Source organism: Sprattus sprattus (assembly GCF_963457725.1).
Source record: "Sprattus sprattus genome assembly, chromosome: 16".
Classification (NCBI taxonomy): Eukaryota; Metazoa; Chordata; class Actinopteri; order Clupeiformes; family Clupeidae; genus Sprattus; species Sprattus sprattus.
This window is the reverse complement of record NC_137914.1, coordinates 5,993,765-6,012,608: the sequence shown is the minus strand read 5'-3', so window position 1 is coordinate 6,012,608 and position 18,844 is coordinate 5,993,765. Positions and strand designations below refer to the sequence as shown.

Below are 18,844 nucleotides of genomic sequence, written 5' to 3'. Positions count from 1 at the left end.
AGAGGCCCCCTCCGCAGTAGCCAAGAATAAATTCAAACGGATAAACACGTATTGCTATGGTAATCTCTGCATTCTAGAACTCCAACTAAAGCCACAAAACTAACCTAGGTGTAACAATGCCTCACTACTCCAGGTCTACAGCACTAAACAGTGAGGAGGGACAAAGTGTTCATATCTTTTCTTTTTTTGCATAGATTCTTTTTCCTAAGGCACTTTGACACTTGATAATACATTGAAATGGACTCAAGTCTTGTCCCCTCGAGGGGCTGTGTATTTGTTGCAGCACACAGACCTCTCTGCAAAAGGTATGGTACATTCTCTTTCACTGTCATGTCATAGTGTTTTTCAGACTTCAACAACATATCATTTCTCTCATTGAAGCACTCGGTAAAATTCGTTAGCGGTACTTCTTGTGCATAATTTTTGTCAGACATTCACTCAACACATCGTAAGCCACACCTTAAACGTCAATTTTACAAATTAAATTGTGCAACAGGTTTGGGCTCAGCAGATGGGAAGGCAGCTCTTGATCAGATCCATAGAGACCACGTCTAGTGTTTCCATGGAGACCACGTCTAGTGTTTTGGTAGGTTGGACGTTGGCATTGTTTGTTTCTTTTTCTCTCTTCTTCACAGCAAAGGTGTCCTCTTAAGAAAGTCTGTCACATCTTAGGTCATTTTTAGTCTTCAATGAGTCGTTGAAAGTGTGAAAAGCAGTGGTAGTGTTTCTATTTAGTTTGAAAGATAATACTTTCTTGGACTCAAAAACATGGAGGTAATAGCTAGTGTAGAGGTTCTTGTTTTTTCTTTTTAGATTTTTTTAAGGGTTCAGAGTTAGCGGTCTCAGTCAGATCTCATGGGACTGAGTGCAGTCCCCTTTAGCATAGCTGGTCCTCATATTGCTTGCGGAAACAGTCTCCAGCTGGGAAGAAGTCCCAGCACCTCTCCTGGTACATCTTCCACACAAACGATTCCTGTGGAGGGGGAAATATACATACGATGATCACAAATCTGTAGCGTTCCCGGCACTGAAATGTTGACTGTGTCCGTCAGTGTGTTATATAAAAAGGAGAGTAGATTATTTATAGATGATCAGAGGGAGAATGATTCATACCTGACCCGTGTGCTCGGTCTCATCCTTGTTAATCAGATACATGAGGAAGAACCTGAGTGGGGGTAAAAATGCACAGGCTATTAATCACATCTGTGGAAGCAGATCAGCATAGTTTTGGGTAAGGACATTCTGAAGTTATGTTTAGAAACAAGGTGTCCACACTACACACTGACGATGGCTTAGGCCGAAACGCGTCTGGAAATAAACTGGTCTAAATAGCAATGAGAAAAGCTTGAGAGTGCGGTTTTATTCTACTCAAAGTTAACATTCTTTTAATCTCAAAAATCACCCGAAATCGCATTTATTTTTTGGAAGTAGAGGGCGCCTATCCCTACTTATGTTTGGAAACAAGCAAGAGTAAGAGAAGCTGATTCTCACAGGTAGTTGGCCAAGTTGTGCTCTTGTAAGGTGTGGGTCTCGAAGCCGTGAGGTGTTCTGTCAAAGTAGTCATTTCCAATTCCACAGATGAAGCATTTTGTCTGGAAAACAAAGTGTGATAGGTTATAATGAGGATGTTCCTCACATTTGGAAATTGGAAGGGGTGCTTGGGAAATTGCATTTGTCTACTGACCTCCATATCCTCCTTTACTTGGTCTTGCTGGCTTCTCAACTCTCCAAAGGCATCAATAATCAAACCTATGCATAGTAAAACATGTAGATTGAAGAAGAACTAAACTTCCATTTTGAAATGACTAGAACAGTAACTGAAACGGAAGCACGATTCCAAGTTCAGTATCTCATTAGCTTTACCAGTGTTACTCAGTAACTCATTTGTTTATTTCTAGCACATTAAATTCACATTGTGGCAGGTCGTCATGCCAACATGACTCATTACAAACCCTGAATGATAGCCAGAAGGATGACAATGACGAAGAAGAAGAAGGTGATGTCGAAGAGGATGCGGTAAAGTTCGGAGGGATCTCCGGCCGGGTCTTCAATCTCGTCACCGATGCCACCGCCAGCTCTGACGCCGACGTACATGTGAAACAAGTAGCACTGGAGACAAAGAAGGGCAAGAACGAAGCTGTTTCTTACAACACCTCAGTGACCTTCTTCATTCTCTACTACGTTCATACTCTGCTGGTTTATAGTCTCTAGAGGTCTATATTTCATAGTGTACAGAAACTGGTAAAGTAACAAAAGGCCTCAACATGGTTTAAGAGTTCAAGTTATTACACTGATTTAAAGCATAATGGAGTGTGTACATGCGAATAGAAGAAATGCCAAAATGTGTTTCACCTGACGGGTCTGTTTATCCATGTACAGTATAAATGAAACCGTATGGCTCTTACAACAGTGTCAATCATAATGGGATTTAGTATACTCACAGTCATCATGTCGTCGCATTTCATGTCGGGGTCGTCCTCGTCTTCGCTCTTGTTGTAGAACTTGCGGAAGAAGTTGAATGCCACAACTGTGTAGAGGTACACCACCACGGCCAACAGCCCAACGGTCAGCATCAGCTGTGGACACACAATCAATGGGGCTTTCATGGTGGCGTCAAAAGTCCCTCAGTATACAGGGAGAGGATGGAGCATGGGTATGCCTCAGCTGAATCAACAGTGCCCTCTGGTGGCTGTACTCGGCTGTTTTTTACACCAGTTTAATTCCAGATGCGTTTCGGCCTAAGCCAGCGTCAATGTGTGACACACTGACGATGGCTTAGGCCAAAATGCGTCTGGAAATAAACTGGTCTTAATAGCAATGAGAAAAGCTTGAGAGTGCGGTTTTATACTACTCAAAGTTAACATTCCTTTACTCGCACCCGAAAACGCATTTATTTTTTGGAAGTAGAGCGCGCCTATCCCTACTTATTACTCGCCTGTTTGCCATTGTGAGTGACGGAGGACAGGATGGTCCTCAGGGTCTTGACGCCCATGGCGATGTCCAGCAAGTGGGCGGCGAAGAAGAAGTTGTTGTAGTGACCCAGAATGGACATGACTGTGTACCAGACCAGATATAGGAACATCTACAACAACAGAAGCCAAAGGCTGTGGTCAACCTGAGCTCTGCTTAACTGAAAATGCTGTCTTTTACACATGACCACAAAAGATTGCTTGCGCAGACTGACAAACTATTCATTTCAATCCTTCAGGAAACTCACATTGTCTGTAAGAACCACGCCCATTTTCCAAATATAGTACTTGGTGTCAATAGAACTCAACCTGCCAGGATAGAGTATCAGGGCGTCATATTAAGAACAGCATTCATGTTAACATGCAACATCCACACATTTTCAATAACAGGCAGAAGAATCGTGTACTAACCAGGAAACAAGGGAAGGCTCGGGGACCACTGTCTCTATTGTGGGGTCAAAGTCCAGGGCACTCTTGTCCAAACCAAGCAGTTCAGCGATACGCTCAGCCCCATACAAATCACCATATTTATTTATGACCTATAAAACACAATCCCCCAAATGCTTATATTATATAAAAATCACAATGGGAAAATCATTTGAAATAAGACATCAGTCGCATACATTACACAATACATCTTTGTAATGCCATTCACGGCACTATCCACCACAACTTTGCTGGTGACATTTAAATGTATTGTCTTACCTTCCTCTTGACAAATTTGTCCCAGTAATTATTGGGAAAAGATCTAAAAGAAATGGAAGAAGAGCATAAGGGATTGAAGCGAGGCTGTACTTTTAAAAATGTTCAAGTTTTTTTGTTTTTAGTCTGAGCTTGACATAAACTCCTCTGTGAATTAGCCTGTTGTCTTACGGAGTGTTGATAACCAATCGGTCCCACTGTCCTTTGACGTCATCGTCAGACGGCTGCTCAGTGATGTATATGCCTTCAAACTCCAGACTCCTGGCAATCTCCTTCTCCCGCTTGAATACCACCAGAGGTACCTGAACAGAGTCGACAGCAATACTATGAATCAGGGACGTGCACAGGAATTTTGAAGGGTTGTTGCTCTGCCCTGGAAAAAAGGGGCAACACATAATTTTTTTGTCACAGCCTCTGCCACGCCACCGTCATCTGATTGCAAATTTTGCCAATATTATTTTAAACTCTCACTAACCGCCGCTACCACGCCCCCGTCATATGATCGCAAATTTTGCCAATATAATTTTAAACTCTCACTAACCGTTGCTGCCACGTCCCCGTCCCCTGATCGCAAATATATATATTTCCTTCGGAGGGGCAACTTCAGTTGAGGAGGGCAAACGGGCAGTTGCCCGAGCAACCTAAGCCCACTCCTGTGCACGTCCCTGCTATGAATCATCCCACAGGTACCACTGCGTACTTATACCATAACGCCAACTATGGCCAGTCTGCTAACACTCCTGAAAATGGTGGGTCAGGTGTTTTTTTGAAAGCACCAGAGGTTCCTGGACAATGTCAATAACACTAAAGACAGTAATGATCAGCCTGCTAATAACCGACAATAGTAGTACAGGTGTTATTTGCTCGTGGTTTACGGTCGTTCCCTTCTCACCTTCAGACAGTAATATCCCAAAACACATAGGACAGAGATGACCGTGTGGAAAATTGCCAGGAAGGTCAAAGAGGGTGCCATGTAGCCTGTGTTCTCCTGAAGCACGTAGTACTCCATACCATCGTCGTCATCTTCATCATCATCGCCATTTTCCCAGGGGTCCTCTTCCTCATCTTCCAATCCTGCCACCTGATATGATAAATATCATTTAAATTTGAATTGTTGTTACTATGTTGTATGTTATACGTATGTTATTTTTTATCTTGTATGCCTGTCTACTGCGTAGATGTTGCCTGCCAGGTCATACGAAATTCACTGCTCTGATGACGCTAAGCTATTTGGTGCATGTGACAATAAACACTTTGACTTTGACTTTAAATAGATACACCGTGGACTAAAGTTTTTCAACAGACTGATAATAACCATAGATGAAGCCACGCCAGATAAAAGCCATATTTCCCCACAGACCAGAAGGTCTGGTTTGGTTTCTGATGTCATCAAGGATAGACTTACTTTGTAGAACAGAAGGATGAAGTTGATAGCAAAGGCCACAAACAGAGCCAGAAAACGAAGGTTGTAGAAGTTGCGAGCCAGATAGTTCTAAAAAAGTACGGAAAAATTACAGATGACACACATATTATTATTAGTAGTAATAGCATTCCCCGATCAGATAAATGGTAACAACATCATCCAAAAAGCATCCATAAGTAAAGACATTTAGTAATCAGAAGGTTGCTAGTTCAATTCCCTGTCAAAGCGTCCTGGAGCAAGACACTGAACCCCTAATTGCTCCCGATGTGCAGTGTGCCATCAGTGTAAATGTAAAATGTGTATAAATCCGTGTATGTCGCTTTGGATAAAAGAGTCTGCTAAATGACTAAATGTGAATGTAAGTAAAAGTCAAGTCAAGTCAAGTCTTTTATTGTCAGGTACACAGAACAACAGAGTTGGACTGGGCACTGAAATTCTTAGGACAGGACACCATACCACACTACCATAACATGACAAGACATAACATATAACATATAAACATATAAGTACTCCAACATGATATAACATAACTTAACAATAAGTACTGAATATTAGATAAAAAATATGAAAAGACATAGTAGTGACCTACTAGATAAACAATAAATATACAATATAGATACACATACTAAACATAAATACACATACTAAACAGATACTAAACAGATAAAGGTAAAGGCTCCTTCGACTCACGAGCAGCTTGGTCCAGTAGACTGCCAGTCCTGCGAAGATGTTGGCCATGAATGTAGGGCTTCCCTCCTGTGCTGCACCACGTCTGTTTTTGTAAACAGGCTTCTCCTTGGCCTCCGGCTCGGCAGGAGCTTCCTCCTTGGTCTTATCCTCCTTCTCCTTGGTGTCGGTGCTGTACAAGAGAGGACATAGAGAGGACTTTCACTTTCACTTTCACTTTTTTCACTTTCAACACCACACACATTGCACATGTTGGACACATTACAGGGAAGAACAGGAGAAATGTACATGCGCTAAGGCACTACTAGGCTTATTTTTGTGTTGTAAACACTCACGCCGCTTTTTCTGGCTCGGATTCCGGAACTTCAGCTTTCTGTGTAAATAGAAAGCACAGTAAGATTGAAACGCACAAAATACCAGCACTTGCATCACAGCTTCTCAAGTTGTTACTGTTACTGAGGACAACGTGAAGGTCACCGAGGATGACAGTACAAACCTTGCTCTTGTTTTTCTCTGCCGCTGTGGTGAGAGACTCGGCGGCAGGCTTGATCTCGCAGACGTCACCCAGGCCCAGTTCTGGCCCTTTGCCTTCTCGTTTGGCCGGCCCGCCCATTAGCTCCATCATGAGGTCCACTTCTATGGGCTCGCCACTCGTCGTCTGCCCCATGTCCGCCGTCGCCAACAACTCGTTACTGTCCGCCTTGTCTGCCTCCAGAACATCACCGTGGATCCCGAACTGAGTCGGGTCGGGCATGTTGCCTAGGATGTCAGTCACTTTTATGTTTTTAGCACCCTCGACTAGCCCTCCACCAAAGATGGACGTCCAAATAATGTGGAAGAAGCCAAATATCACGCTATAGATGCCTTTGAAGAAGCCAGTGAAGAGCATCCAGAAGAACCCAAAGAAACCAGAGATCATCTCGCGGATAGTGAGCTTCTTGATAGTCTTGAACTGCTTGCCCATACTGCGGAAGGTGAACATCTGTCGGAAGTTGGAAATTTTTCGCTTCACCGAGGTGCAGGCTGCCGAGAAGGCGGACTGGAATTCCGGGCCTTCCTCCTCCTCTTCAGCTTCATCCTCCTCATCCTCTTCTTCCCCGGCGCGTTCAAGGGCATCTGGCTCAGAGATCTGTGAGGCCAGCTGCATCTCAAAGATGGTGTCCTCGCAGAAGTTGACAAACATCTCCATCTTCTCGCTCTCACCACCCTCGTTAACCACGTCGAAGATAAACTGGCGCTTGGATTCCTTGACCTGCGGCTTCTCCCACTGGGTGCGACTTGACTCGCTAATTTCAAAGTAGATCCTCTCAATCCTTTTGGCACTGCCCATGATCTCTATGCGACCAAGGTATGGCTCGAAGTAACTAAGGACACTCTCGGCAAGGTCGAGGAAAGTGGACAAGCGGCTATCGTGTGGCATATGCTCAGACAGATTGGTGAGCAAGACTGCTACGTTGAAGCCGATGTCTTTGGCGGGCTCATGGAAGCGGTCCACAAACTCCTCGTAGTTTACGATGTGGTTCTCGTCAGCCTCCGCACACGAGAGGAGGAACTCGATCTCCCATTGCGTGTACTGCTTCTTGTTTTCCATGGCCTTCTGGAACTCCTTCTTGGATATTAACCCTTTCCTGTCGGGATCGTACTCCTTGAAATTGTCAGAATCCGTCAGGTCTTTCAGTTTGAGGAACATGTCAAAGAACTTGAGAATCATTTCCACATTGCTAGAAGATTCTACCAGCGTATCCACCATTTGTTTCCCAATGGTTCCATTCACCACGTTGCCTGAAAGTGCACAAAAGGCTCCGTATTAATTTCTTTCATCCACAAAATTATATAACAGTGATTGATCTATGACAATAGTCATAATGTTGCGATCAATTTCCTACCCTCAAGGAGAGACAGCATCATAACCACCATATCTTTTTGCAGATCCATCAATTCCTTTAACAGCTCAATTTGACTTGAGTCCTGAGGAGAAAGATGAGGACAGTCACAAACGCTCCAGCATCCTAAAACCCTTTCTACAATTTCAAATGATGTTAAGCTAAGTATAGTATGCCAACAGAAAAGTAGACGTATCTCTATGACAACTAGAGACAGAAAAGCCAGGTTAGATGCTCGGGTTGAACACAGATCATGGGAACAGGGAAAGAGATCAAAAAGGAGAGGTCGATCCTCAGGGTGCTGAGATCAAACGCAGGAGCTCACACCTGTGATAGCTTCATCTGCATGTTGGCAAAAACATGAAGGAATCCCACCACCGCGTCCCACAGCCTGCTGTGCGCCAGGCTCTGCTGGTTCCCAATGCAGGGCCCCTGGGGAAAGCATGAAACTCCCATCACCACTCGCATCCACTGCCTCCCTCCGACATGACTCAGCATAACATAGCAAGGGCTAACATAAAAGCACACCATTCGTTTGTTTGGCAGTATGTGGAATGTGTGGGTGGGAGGGATTTGATTGATACAAATGAGAAAAAAAAAACATTTAAGACATTGCACCTAAATGCATCCTGTTGTATGTTACTACCTTTCTTGAATAAAAAATGTTTTAAAAATTAATTTAATAAAAAGCACACCATTCATCTCCGCATAGCATACAGTTTATACAACAGAAGTGAGCATACCCCTGTGCAATATCGCTTGTCGAATGACTAATTTGCACAGTAGGGTGTTAGGCCTTATGTTAAATGAGAAACTACCAGTTAAGATTTACTAAATAAAAAATATACACCCCACAATAGGAACTCAATGCAACAAAAGTCATTACAACTTTATGAGATTACTGAGATTTAAATCTACTCATTTATTTAATACTTCATCTGTCCACCTTTATTTTTGCATGGAGGATCCCAGTGGCGTCCTGCCATTCTTCAGATAAATATTTTCAGCTACTCTATCTTTCTCTTTAAAATACCTCAAAGGTGATCTATTGGATTCGGGTCAGGCAAAGTCAGAGTCTGAAACTCTTCGGAACGTCAACGCACTGGAATATTCCTCTTTAGCCAAGCTTCTGGTGACTGGGAGACATCTTTTATTATTTTCTATATGGTAGATAACACTTTTTTTTGTTTAGTACATCATTCCATATGTGTTCTTTTGTAGTTTAAATTTCTTCAGTATTAATCTACAACGTAGAAAATAATAAAAGTAAAGAAAGGTGTATCCAAACTTTTGACTGGTACTGTATATCCACAGGAATGTAAGGTGCCATCTGTAAAGGTAATCTCCCCAACGCCTTATGCACTCACGCAGCCCCATATCACACTCCCACCACTGTGCTTTACTTTCAGGAACATGCATTCACTGTGATAGTCCTGGCCAGGACCACGCCAAACATACAGTCCACCATCTGAGACCAATACATTTATCTTGGTCTTATCCGACCAAAGAATATACTTTCAACATTTAGAATCAGAATACTTTTCATGTTCTTTAGCATTCTTTTCATGTTCTTTTGTTTTATTCCAAACTTGCTGATCTGCATTGATAACCCCTGTGCCAAGGTTGCTATCGGTAACCCCTGTGCCAAGACTGATACCCCTGTGCCAAGACTGAAGCACTTGTCCGTCTGTTTGTCAGAGCAACATTGTGCAAGTAGTGCACTGTCCTTGGTATCATTTTAGGAGGACACACACTGCGGCTCTCATTAGTGCACTCTATGACTCACTCTAGACCTCCCGATTACTGCTGCAGCTGAGTTTAGTCTGATTTTTTAGTTTGCCAAGGATCTTCCTTTCTCCGTTTCCATCTTAAAATCTCACAATCAGATTTTTCAAATCCTATGGCAATTGTTTTCCATGTGGAGCCATGATGCAGATATGCCGATAGACCCAGCACATAGGTTCAAAACCGAGAAAGTTCTGGTGTTCGCAGGTGATTTTATAATTGTTTTTTTTTATAATGTTTTTTTTTTTACTTGAGGGTCAGTGATCACAAGTGTATTGACTTTTTGTTGCATTGTTGTATTGTTTTGTTGAGTTTTTTCAATACAATGATGTATTTCATAAATACAAATTGTGTCCGTCTTGGGCAGGAATACAAAAATCAGTTTTTACCTGAAAGTGAAAGTGAAAGTGAAAGTACCTGAATGTACTCAGTAAGTGAGTTGAAAACCTGCTTAGCAACAGTAAGTGCTTTGGCGAAGTTCAACTGGCCAGCTTCATCCATGACATCTTTTCCAGAGTAATACCAGTAGAAATCACTGATGGATTCCTGCGAGTGACACAAACTTGACAGTTAGATTCATAGTCATGGAGTCGCCATTGTGCTTGCTCTAAGGGGGTTCAGGCCCTGGGCTCTGTAAAGCGCCCTGAGACAATGTTATTGTTTTACGCGCTATATAAATACAATGTAATTAAACTGAATTAATGAGTTTGATAACTGAAGTTGTGCGTTACCTGAAGACGGAGTAGATAGTCCACAGTGCTGATGATAATATTTACTGTGGCGGTGTTACCAGTCTGGTTACGCAAGAAATTCTGGAAATCTGTGTGGCGTTGGTGTGCATAAGGATACATTAATCAGTTGTTGATATGTCAGAAATTGAGAGGTTGCATATTGCCATAATGATTTTTATGGAAAAGAACCGCCCAGATAGCACCTAATTGTGCTATCAGCGGCTGCGGGACGAATCATTACCGGCATTGTGCCCCTCGCAGAGGAGTTGCAGGAACCTAAACAAATCCTTGGTGAAGTCATCATTCAGCAGCACTTTGGAACCTTGGAGGGTTGTAAGAATAAAATAGAATAGAATATCTTTATTTGTCATTGCACAAGTACAACGAAATTGAGGTTGCAGCTCTCAGACACAAAAACAATACAAATATAGATTGAACCATACATATTCACACTATAAAAAACACAAGACAGAGACAAATACAGGTCAGTTTTGTGCATTGTTAAGTGCTATGATGGCTCTGGGATAGAAGCTGTTTCTCAGCCTGTCTGCGTCTGCTTTGATGGTCCTAAAGCGTGTCCCTGAGGGCAACAGTTCAAACAGGTGGTGACCAGGGTGTGTTTGAATTTGGTTTGGTAAGGTTTGTCAAACATTGTTAGACTCAAGGTAACACACTTCCATCCAATTGAATCAGTCTCAGGATTAGAGATTCAGACTGGTGTCTGAATGGAGTCAACTCGTTTCATTAGAGCCGCCTACTCAATCACTCACACTGCATCAGTCGAATGCCAGTCAGACCTTATAGCTAATACAACACGATAGGACTAATGATAACAAATAGCACAATGACACAACACGACTCATGAAATGAGGAAAGTGATGAAAGACACTGTGCTAGTAATGTTACGATGAGAACGATGACAATACCCGACCCCCCCAGTACACACAAACACAGCATACTGAAGTGCACCAGAGAGGTTAGCAAGGCTGCCTGTCTCATCCTCTACTGTCCATGCCATCTCAGCATGCATGGCTGCCTAAGGACCAGAGGGGATGGGATGCCTCATTACAACTGCTGAGGGGGGGGGGGGGGGGGTGGACATGGGGGGGGGGGGGGGGGGGAGGTGGGAGCTGATGGACTAAAGGTGGCAACAAACCCATGAGACAGCATGGCATTAGAGAGCAGTATCTGTAACTATAGTTACCCTTCTCCCTCGAGCCGCCTGGAGACCACGAGGGTGGATGAGAGGGAGAGACGAACAGGAATAGCAGACGTAAGCAATGGCGTTTGGGTCAAGAAAAACACAGACAGAGCAAAACAAAACATAAAAACAGTTGGCGGCCCGCAAAGGTATAGACACATGGTACAGGAAAAAAATCGTCTTATCTCAACATTTAAGATGTTTAACTGTGATTAAACTGCACGGTATATAAACAACAGCCTTATCTGTCGGTCCTAACAGCTAGCTATTTCAAAGTTTTATATATTATCTTTTTACTGAATCAGATAACTGGAGAGCAATGCTGAAAGTGCTATAATTTCTGCCAAAAGAGTTTCACTGTGTAAGACCAATACTTCCTTCCAACTTCTACCAATAACTGCACAACAGGGAAATACATTTACCGTCATTAATGCTCTTAAAGTGAGGCCAGAGGCTCACTGTTCTATACAAAAGCTTTTGATATATGATATATATTATAATCATTACAAATTGACCGTGCAGTTGGGATATGTTCCCGAAACGTTCAGTCTCTTTAGGTTTAGATTGGTTCTATATTGAAGTCCAGTAGTGTAGGGTTTGTCCATGGGTGTGCTATATTGAAGTCCACTATTGTAGGGTTTGTCCATGGCTGTGATATATTGAAGTCCAGTAGTGTAGGGTTTGTCCATGGCTGTGCAAAGAGGAAGGCAGGGTGGACAACCACTAGTTACTGACGCTACATTGACCAACTCCTCCCAAAGGAGCAGAGTGAGAGGACATCAGGAAACTGTGTAATGTGATTCTTTTTATTGTTTTGGCGCTATATAAATGAAATGGAATTTAATTATTTTATGGCGGCCATTTCCAATCCTGGGGAGTATTGGAATATAACTGTCTGGGGAAGGGAAGGGCCACCGCAATAAGAAATAATTGGGGAAAAGCCAAGATCAGAACCCTCACTTCAGCTCTCAAAATGCACACAGCACAAAAGCCCACTTTTGTCCATATGTACTGAAGTATGGAGTTCACTGACAAAGAAGCTGAGACACAATGTGTAGTGTGTGTGTTTAGTAGCAGTGTGTGTAGTGTGTGTGTGTAGTGTCGCAAATTCAGATGACTGGTGGATATTTTACATCTTTTGTCAGTTTTGTCAGTAATTTGAGCAGTACGGATATGTGCAACATAGCTAAAAAGAAATATAAAAAAGAATCCGAAGGCATCAAAGAGAAGCTTCTGAAGAGATTAGGCTGTTGGGAGAAGCGCCCCTGTTCCCTGTCCTACTTCTGGGTTTGGGTGAAAAACAACGAAACAAACAAAAAAGAGACATTTCTCCTCCTTCACTCACTTGATCCTTCTTCAGACATCATGCCAAGACTTTCTGCTTTGTTCTGTCTCTCAAATGCATTCAGGTCCAAGACACTGTATGGTGAAGTAACATTTTATTTTTTATTTTATTGTATAATTATAATTAGTTTCTAATATGTAGACACTCTGAGATTCTTTTGAATGAAAAGTGCGTTAAAAATCAAATTCATTATTATTATTATTATTATTATTACATATAATATATATATATATATATTCTGTGCTTCTTTATACTCATTTACTCAAACCATTCAAAAGTTTATGGAAATCAATTTTACCAAGACACCGTAACTATGTCAAAGTGATTTAAAGATATCATACCTGCAAGATTGCATGAGTCCAGATAAACTTTTGAAAAAGCCTGCATCTCTTTTTTCTATCAGGTAGTCCAGCATTTTCTACACAGAAAACAACGTGTTTTATTAAACTAAAAACATACATTATACAAACATTACAGGGAAAACGTGTGTGTATGTGTGTATGTGTGTTTGTCACTATACAGTATGTGTGTGAGAGTGAATGAATGAGTGAGTGAGTGAGTGAGTGAGTGACCACTCTACCTGCTGGACAGTCATGTGAGTGAGTGAGTGAGAGGGTATGGGTGAGTGAGTGAGTGAGTGAGTGAGTGAGTGAGTGCGTGAGTGAGTGAGTGACCACTCTACCTGCTGGTTAATCATGTGAGTGAGTGAGAGGGTATGGATGAGTGAGTGAGTGAGTGAGTGAGTGAGTGAGTGAGTGCGTGAGTGAGTGAGTGACCACTCTACCTGCTGGTTAATCATGTGAGTGAGTGAGAGGGTATGGGTGAGTGAGTGAGTGAGTGAGTGAGTGCGTGAGTGAGTGAGTGAGTGAGTGCATGAGTGCGTGAGTGAGTGAGTGAGTGAGTGAGTGACCACTCTACCTGCTGGTTAATCATGTGAGTGAGTGAGAGGGTATGGGTGAGTGAGTGAGTGAGTGAGTGAGTGAGTGAGTGAGTGAGTGAGTGCATGAGTGCGTGAGTGAGTGAGTGAGTGACCACTCTACCTGCTGGTTAATCATGTGAGTGAGTGAGAGGGTATGAGTGAGTGAGTGAGTGAGTGAGTGAGTGAGTGAGTGAGTGAGAGGGTATGAGTGAGTGAGTGAGTGAGTGAGTGAGTGAGTGAGTGAGTGAGTGAGTGAGTGAGTGAGTGAACACTCTACCTGCTGGTTAATCATGTGAGTGAGTGAGAGGGTATGGGTGAGTGAGTGAGTGAGTGAGTGAGTGAGTGAGTGAGTGAGTGAGTGAGTGAGTGAGTGAGTGAGTGAGTGAGTGAGTGAACACTCTACCTGCTGGTTAATCATGTGAGTGAGTGAGTGAGAGGGTATGGGTGAGTGAGTGAGTGAGTGAGTGAGTGAGTGAGTGAGTGAGTGAACACTCTACCTGCTGGTTAATCATGTGAGTGAGTGAGAGGGTATGGGTGAGTGAGTGAGTGAGTGAGTGAGTGAGTGAGTGAGTGAGTGGGTGAGTGAGTGGGTGAGTGAGTGCGTGAGTGTGTGAGAGTGTGTGTGAGGTGAGTGAGTGAGTGAGTGAGTGAGTGAGTGCGTGAGGTCAGTGAGTGAATGAGTGAGTGACCACTCTAACTGCTGGACAGTCATGTGAGTGAGAGGGTGTGGGTGAGTGAGTGAGTGAGTGAGTGAGTGAGTGAGTGAGTGAGAGGGTATGGGTGAGTGAGTGATTGAGTGAGTGCGTGAGTGCGTGAGAGTGTGTGTGCGGTGAGTGAGTGAGTGAGTGAGTGAGTGAGAGGGTATGGGTGAGTGAGTGATTGAGTGAGTGCGTGAGAGTGTGTGTGCGGTGAGTGAGTGAGTGAGTGAGTGACCACTCTACCTGCTGGGCAATCATGTGAGTGAGTGAGTGAGTGAGTGAGTGAGTGAGTGAGTGAGTGAGTGAGTGAGTGAGTGAGTGAATGAATGAGTGAATGAGTGAATGATGACTCTACCTGCTGGACAATCACGTTGCCACCACTGAGAATTGAGATACCCAGTTTGAGAGTTCCTGTCACCATTGGTCCCAGGTGGCCTAAGACAGGAATAATGTTGTTATTAAGTTGAGCTCATCCATCTTGTAGTACAGCTTTTCACACTGTTTTTTAAAGTTTAGACTTATGCACTGTTCTCATTTGAACACTTTAATGTGGTTTAAAGTGGTTGGCCTGGTAACTCTCTTTAATGTCCCCCCCCCCCTCCTGTGCACACACACAGACCATTTGGCATCTTCATAAAAATAAACCACTGATGTGATGTGATTATGGCTGATTCTTAAATATATGATTTGTGTAGTGGTGTGTACTGTACATATCCTTGTCCGCATCCCTTTCTTTGCTTTCATTGCTAATGATTATGAAAACTCGTAATAGATCAGCTTGCACAATAATGTCTCCCACTCCTGTGCACACACACACACAGGGACACCGGTCCAGAGCTTGACTGACCGCTCACCTTTACTGGAACTGATCATCTGCAGCACCATCTCTGCTGCCCCGCGGGCATGAAGTCTGGCCTGCTGGTACAGTATCTTCTGCTTCTCCATCTCTTTTTCCTGTGGGCCACACGCACGCACACCACACCACACACACACACACACACACACACACACACACACACACACACACACACACACACACACACACACACACACACACACACACAAGAGGGTATGTTCATCAGATCTGACGGTCATATTTTTCTTCAGTGTACTGAAAATAACTCTGTCTTTTCTAAAAGATTTCCAAGGATGGGATTATCCTGCATCAGCACACACTACAGCTGCACTCTTCTCCTACCTCAAAGGTCTTACAACATTCCTCATCTTCCTCTTCCTCCTCCTCCTCGTCTTCGGCACAACTCTGCAGATAAACAAGACAAGGACGATCCCTGATGACCAACTCCACTTAGGTTAAGTTACAAGCACTCATTATATGGTAATTAGTTCATTTGAAAGACGCTGCTTTTGGTTTGACAATCCAAAGCTAGGTTGTACCTTAGCCATCATGTCTGCATATGCGATATACAAAGGGTCTTCATCCAGTTGACTGCCAGAGAAATAAGAAGCATGAGCAGGAGCAACATTTCTTTCCCCAGAGGCATGTGATGTCTGCACATATTTTGTGTGTGTGTGTGTATTTGTGTGTGTGTGTGTGTGTGTGTGTGTGTCTCTGTGCGTGTGTGCGTGAGTGCTCTTGTGCTTGGGCATGTGCCTGTGCCTGTGCGTGTGTATTTGCGTGTGTGTGTGTGCCTGTGCGTGTGTGCATGTGCGTGTGCATGTGTGTGTGTGTGTGTGTTTGTGCCTGTGTGTGTCCTCACCTCTTCTCTGTGAGAGCATTGTGACTGAAGTGGAGGATGAGCTGATGCAGAGGATCTGGCTTATGCTCTGCCTCTTCCTCCTCCTCCTCCTCCACCACCTTAATTGGGGTTTTCTGCAGAAAGACCCACACCAGTCAACAAGACTCAACAACAAACAAACAAACAACAACAAACAATAAACACACAGGGATGCACACAGATCTACACACGGTAAGCATCTGTGCAGTAAGAAGCCATCGCTCTCAAAATACACCCTTGTACCTGGAACAGATTTCCCCCATTTCCCATAGTGGCTTTTTAGTCGACTTTATCCACCCTCCAGACAGAGAATGGCAGACTTCTGCAACTCAAACATGCCCACTCACAGCAGTACAAGGTACTGGCCTTCATGCCACATGCTGGGATGAGCGAGAGTAATGGCCGCATGTGGTCATCTGGGATTGAGCTACTGCTAGATGAAGGGGGAGGTGGGTTGGGGGGGTGGTGGGGGGGGTAGGAGTGGGTGCTTTGGGAGAGGGGTCACAGTGCTGTATAGGCATGCACACTGATAGAATCACACAGGCATGTAAAGATGGAGATCCAGTTAGTTTATCCTTGCTATACCCTATTCTCTGGCCTAGGTTTCCTCATACTGTAACTAAGAAACACTTTGTGACTAACCCAAACTCTGAATTTGACCCAACTTGTCTGAGCAGGGTTTTCTTACTGACTACACAGCTGCGTTTAGGCAGTATTAGCCACACTGAATGCGCTCCGTAGAGAGTGGGCTACGCCTGAGGCCTTAAGAGCCGCACGTCCTAACACACAACACGAGATTCATGGCCTCAAATAGATGACGACACGAACATGCCACGCATTTCACAATACGGTACGAGACTTACGAGAGACGACCACACCCACTGACCACACCCACTGATGACACCCACTGACCACACCCATTGATCACACCCACTGATGACACCCACTGATGACACCCACTGACCACACCCACTGACCACACCCACTGACGACACTGAGGCTGAGCTTCTGGTGTGGAGGGTGGCGGCGGGTGGGGTGAGTTTAGCGATGGGGGGGGGTTCTAGTACCTTCTTACCAGAGCCCGGGGGAACGCGGCTTTGCTAGCAGTGAGTAGGGAGTCGGGGATGCCACGCGATACCACACGCTCATGCGGGCCCCGGCGTGCGAGCCTGGGGATGCAGCGAGCACCCGCAGCACCCGAGCAGAGAGTAGGCAACCGGGGGGGTGGAGCCGGACGCTTGGGCAGCTCAACCAGCAGCGCCGCGCGCGGGGGGGGGGGGCATTCGACGTAGCGGGTGCTGCCAACCACCAACCCAGCGGCAGCTGTCGCGCGGGTACTTACGGCAAGGTCCTGCACTAGCTTCTCCTCAAAAAAGTGGTCCTCTGCCTCTATCCAGAACCTCTGATAGGCCATGAAGTAGAGGTTAATACAGCGATGCCTGGGGAAGGAGGGGAGGGGGAGGGGTGGAGGAAAGAGCAGGTTTAGGCATGGGGGGGGGGGGGGGGGGGGTCTGATGGTATAGGAGATGAAAGGATGCAAGGGCAGTTAATGTGGAAGGAAAGAAAGAAGGGAGGGAGGGAGAGATGGGGGTAATAATGGGCTGCATTCTCTGTGGAAGATGGCGTGTGTGTGATGGTGGGCAAGGAGGGAAGATGGCGTGTGTGTGGATGGGCAAGGAGGGAAGATGGCGTGTGTGTGGATGGGCAAGGGGGGAAGTGGGTGATGAAGACCCACTGCCTCATCTGACTGGTCATAAGGAAGGTTATAACGCAGAGGAGCACGATATAAAGGTGGAGTATGGTCCCAATATAAGCAGCTAATAGGTTGGTAATATATACATTAATAAAACACGACTACACCTGAAACACCATTTTTAAAAACCAGTAAATCAATCATTCAGTAATTCAGGAGTTCACTGTCAAATAACAGCGTTTGGCGTAAACACATTGATTCTTCTTACATATAGTAAGAAATGGGTGCCACCTATGATGTAAACAAAAGGAATAACTACATCAGTGAAAGAAAGCTCAGATGGAAATAAAAGAAGAAGAAGAGGTTGAGGGTAGATGTTCTGCCTAAGTACAGACCAATCAGAGTAGCAGTGGTGAGCTAGCTGGCATACAGTCTTTAGCTTGCAGGATGAGGGAGGACTGAGGCTGGAGTCATGAACTCGTATGGGGTCTCGCGTGCCGTATACCGTACCGTGAGCAAGGAGAACAGATGGTCAAAGCTGGTGTTTTGGTACAACTTTTCCAGCCACACGTACCGATAGGCATTCAGGAAGTAATTATTATTTTTGTATCTGAGGGAGAGTGTGGCGCATGGCGGAGACAATAGAGAGGAAGACATTTTAGGAGTGGGAACAGATGTTGCAAATTGGCACCAATGTCATGTGGCAGAGACACACTTTATTACACTTCATTCTGACTAATGGAAAGCTCTACGGGGGACGCAACATTACCTTTAACTGGGAAAATCATAAAACACAAACAAAAAAGAGGAAAAAGGAAAATACATTTAAAATGGCTGCCCTGGATGGGAATATCAATGTCGTTGACTTCAGTACTCTTTGAACAATAGGGTACATGCATGTGCTATCTTGTGCCAACGCTATACTGTACTGTATGTGATCAGTGCTAGACTACATGTATGTGCTATCTTGTGCCAACCCCATACTGTATGTGATCAGTGCTGGGCTACATGTATGTGCTATCTTGTGCTAATGCTATACTGTATGTACTGTATGTGATCAGTGCTAGGCTAC

At 44.3% G+C, this 18,844-nt stretch overlaps 1 protein-coding gene across 5 annotated transcripts in view; it reads right to left on the bottom strand.

Annotated features, from left to right (window-relative positions):
• Positions 1-176: 176 nt before the first annotated feature.
• ryr3 (ryanodine receptor 3) overlaps positions 177-18,844 on the bottom strand; it is a 107,176-nt gene continuing 88,508 nt past the window's right edge. For 3 of the 5 annotated variants that reach the window (XM_080853694.1, XM_080853696.1, XM_080853697.1), the window contains 30 exons: positions 17,422-17,518; positions 16,062-16,174; positions 15,739-15,790; positions 15,542-15,604; positions 15,198-15,297; positions 14,699-14,778; positions 13,068-13,144; positions 12,727-12,800; positions 11,385-11,402; positions 10,422-10,502; positions 10,181-10,269; positions 9,867-9,995; positions 7,992-8,096; positions 7,668-7,749; positions 6,278-7,563; positions 6,117-6,154; positions 5,785-5,953; positions 5,077-5,163; positions 4,564-4,752; positions 3,843-3,973; positions 3,675-3,717; positions 3,381-3,508; positions 3,218-3,278; positions 2,936-3,082; positions 2,442-2,576; positions 1,953-2,109; positions 1,685-1,749; positions 1,492-1,592; positions 1,114-1,165; positions 177-973 (listed from right to left, as the gene is read on the bottom strand). In XM_080853694.1, coding sequence (XP_080709820.1) covers positions 878-973; positions 1,114-1,165; positions 1,492-1,592; positions 1,685-1,749; positions 1,953-2,109; positions 2,442-2,576; positions 2,936-3,082; positions 3,218-3,278; positions 3,381-3,508; positions 3,675-3,717; positions 3,843-3,973; positions 4,564-4,752; positions 5,077-5,163; positions 5,785-5,953; positions 6,117-6,154; positions 6,278-7,563; positions 7,668-7,749; positions 7,992-8,096; positions 9,867-9,995; positions 10,181-10,269; positions 10,422-10,502; positions 11,385-11,402; positions 12,727-12,800; positions 13,068-13,144; positions 14,699-14,778; positions 15,198-15,297; positions 15,542-15,604; positions 15,739-15,790; positions 16,062-16,174; positions 17,422-17,518 — 4,045 coding nt within the window. In that variant the 3' untranslated portion in view covers positions 177-877. The remainder of the gene's footprint in view (positions 974-1,113; positions 1,166-1,491; positions 1,593-1,684; positions 1,750-1,952; positions 2,110-2,441; positions 2,577-2,935; positions 3,083-3,217; positions 3,279-3,380; positions 3,509-3,674; positions 3,718-3,842; positions 3,974-4,563; positions 4,753-5,076; positions 5,164-5,784; positions 5,954-6,116; positions 6,155-6,277; positions 7,564-7,667; positions 7,750-7,991; positions 8,097-9,866; positions 9,996-10,180; positions 10,270-10,421; positions 10,503-11,384; positions 11,403-12,726; positions 12,801-13,067; positions 13,145-14,698; positions 14,779-15,197; positions 15,298-15,541; positions 15,605-15,738; positions 15,791-16,061; positions 16,175-17,421; positions 17,519-18,844) is intronic. The other 2 variants (XM_080853695.1, XM_080853698.1) reach the window with 1 other exon arrangement.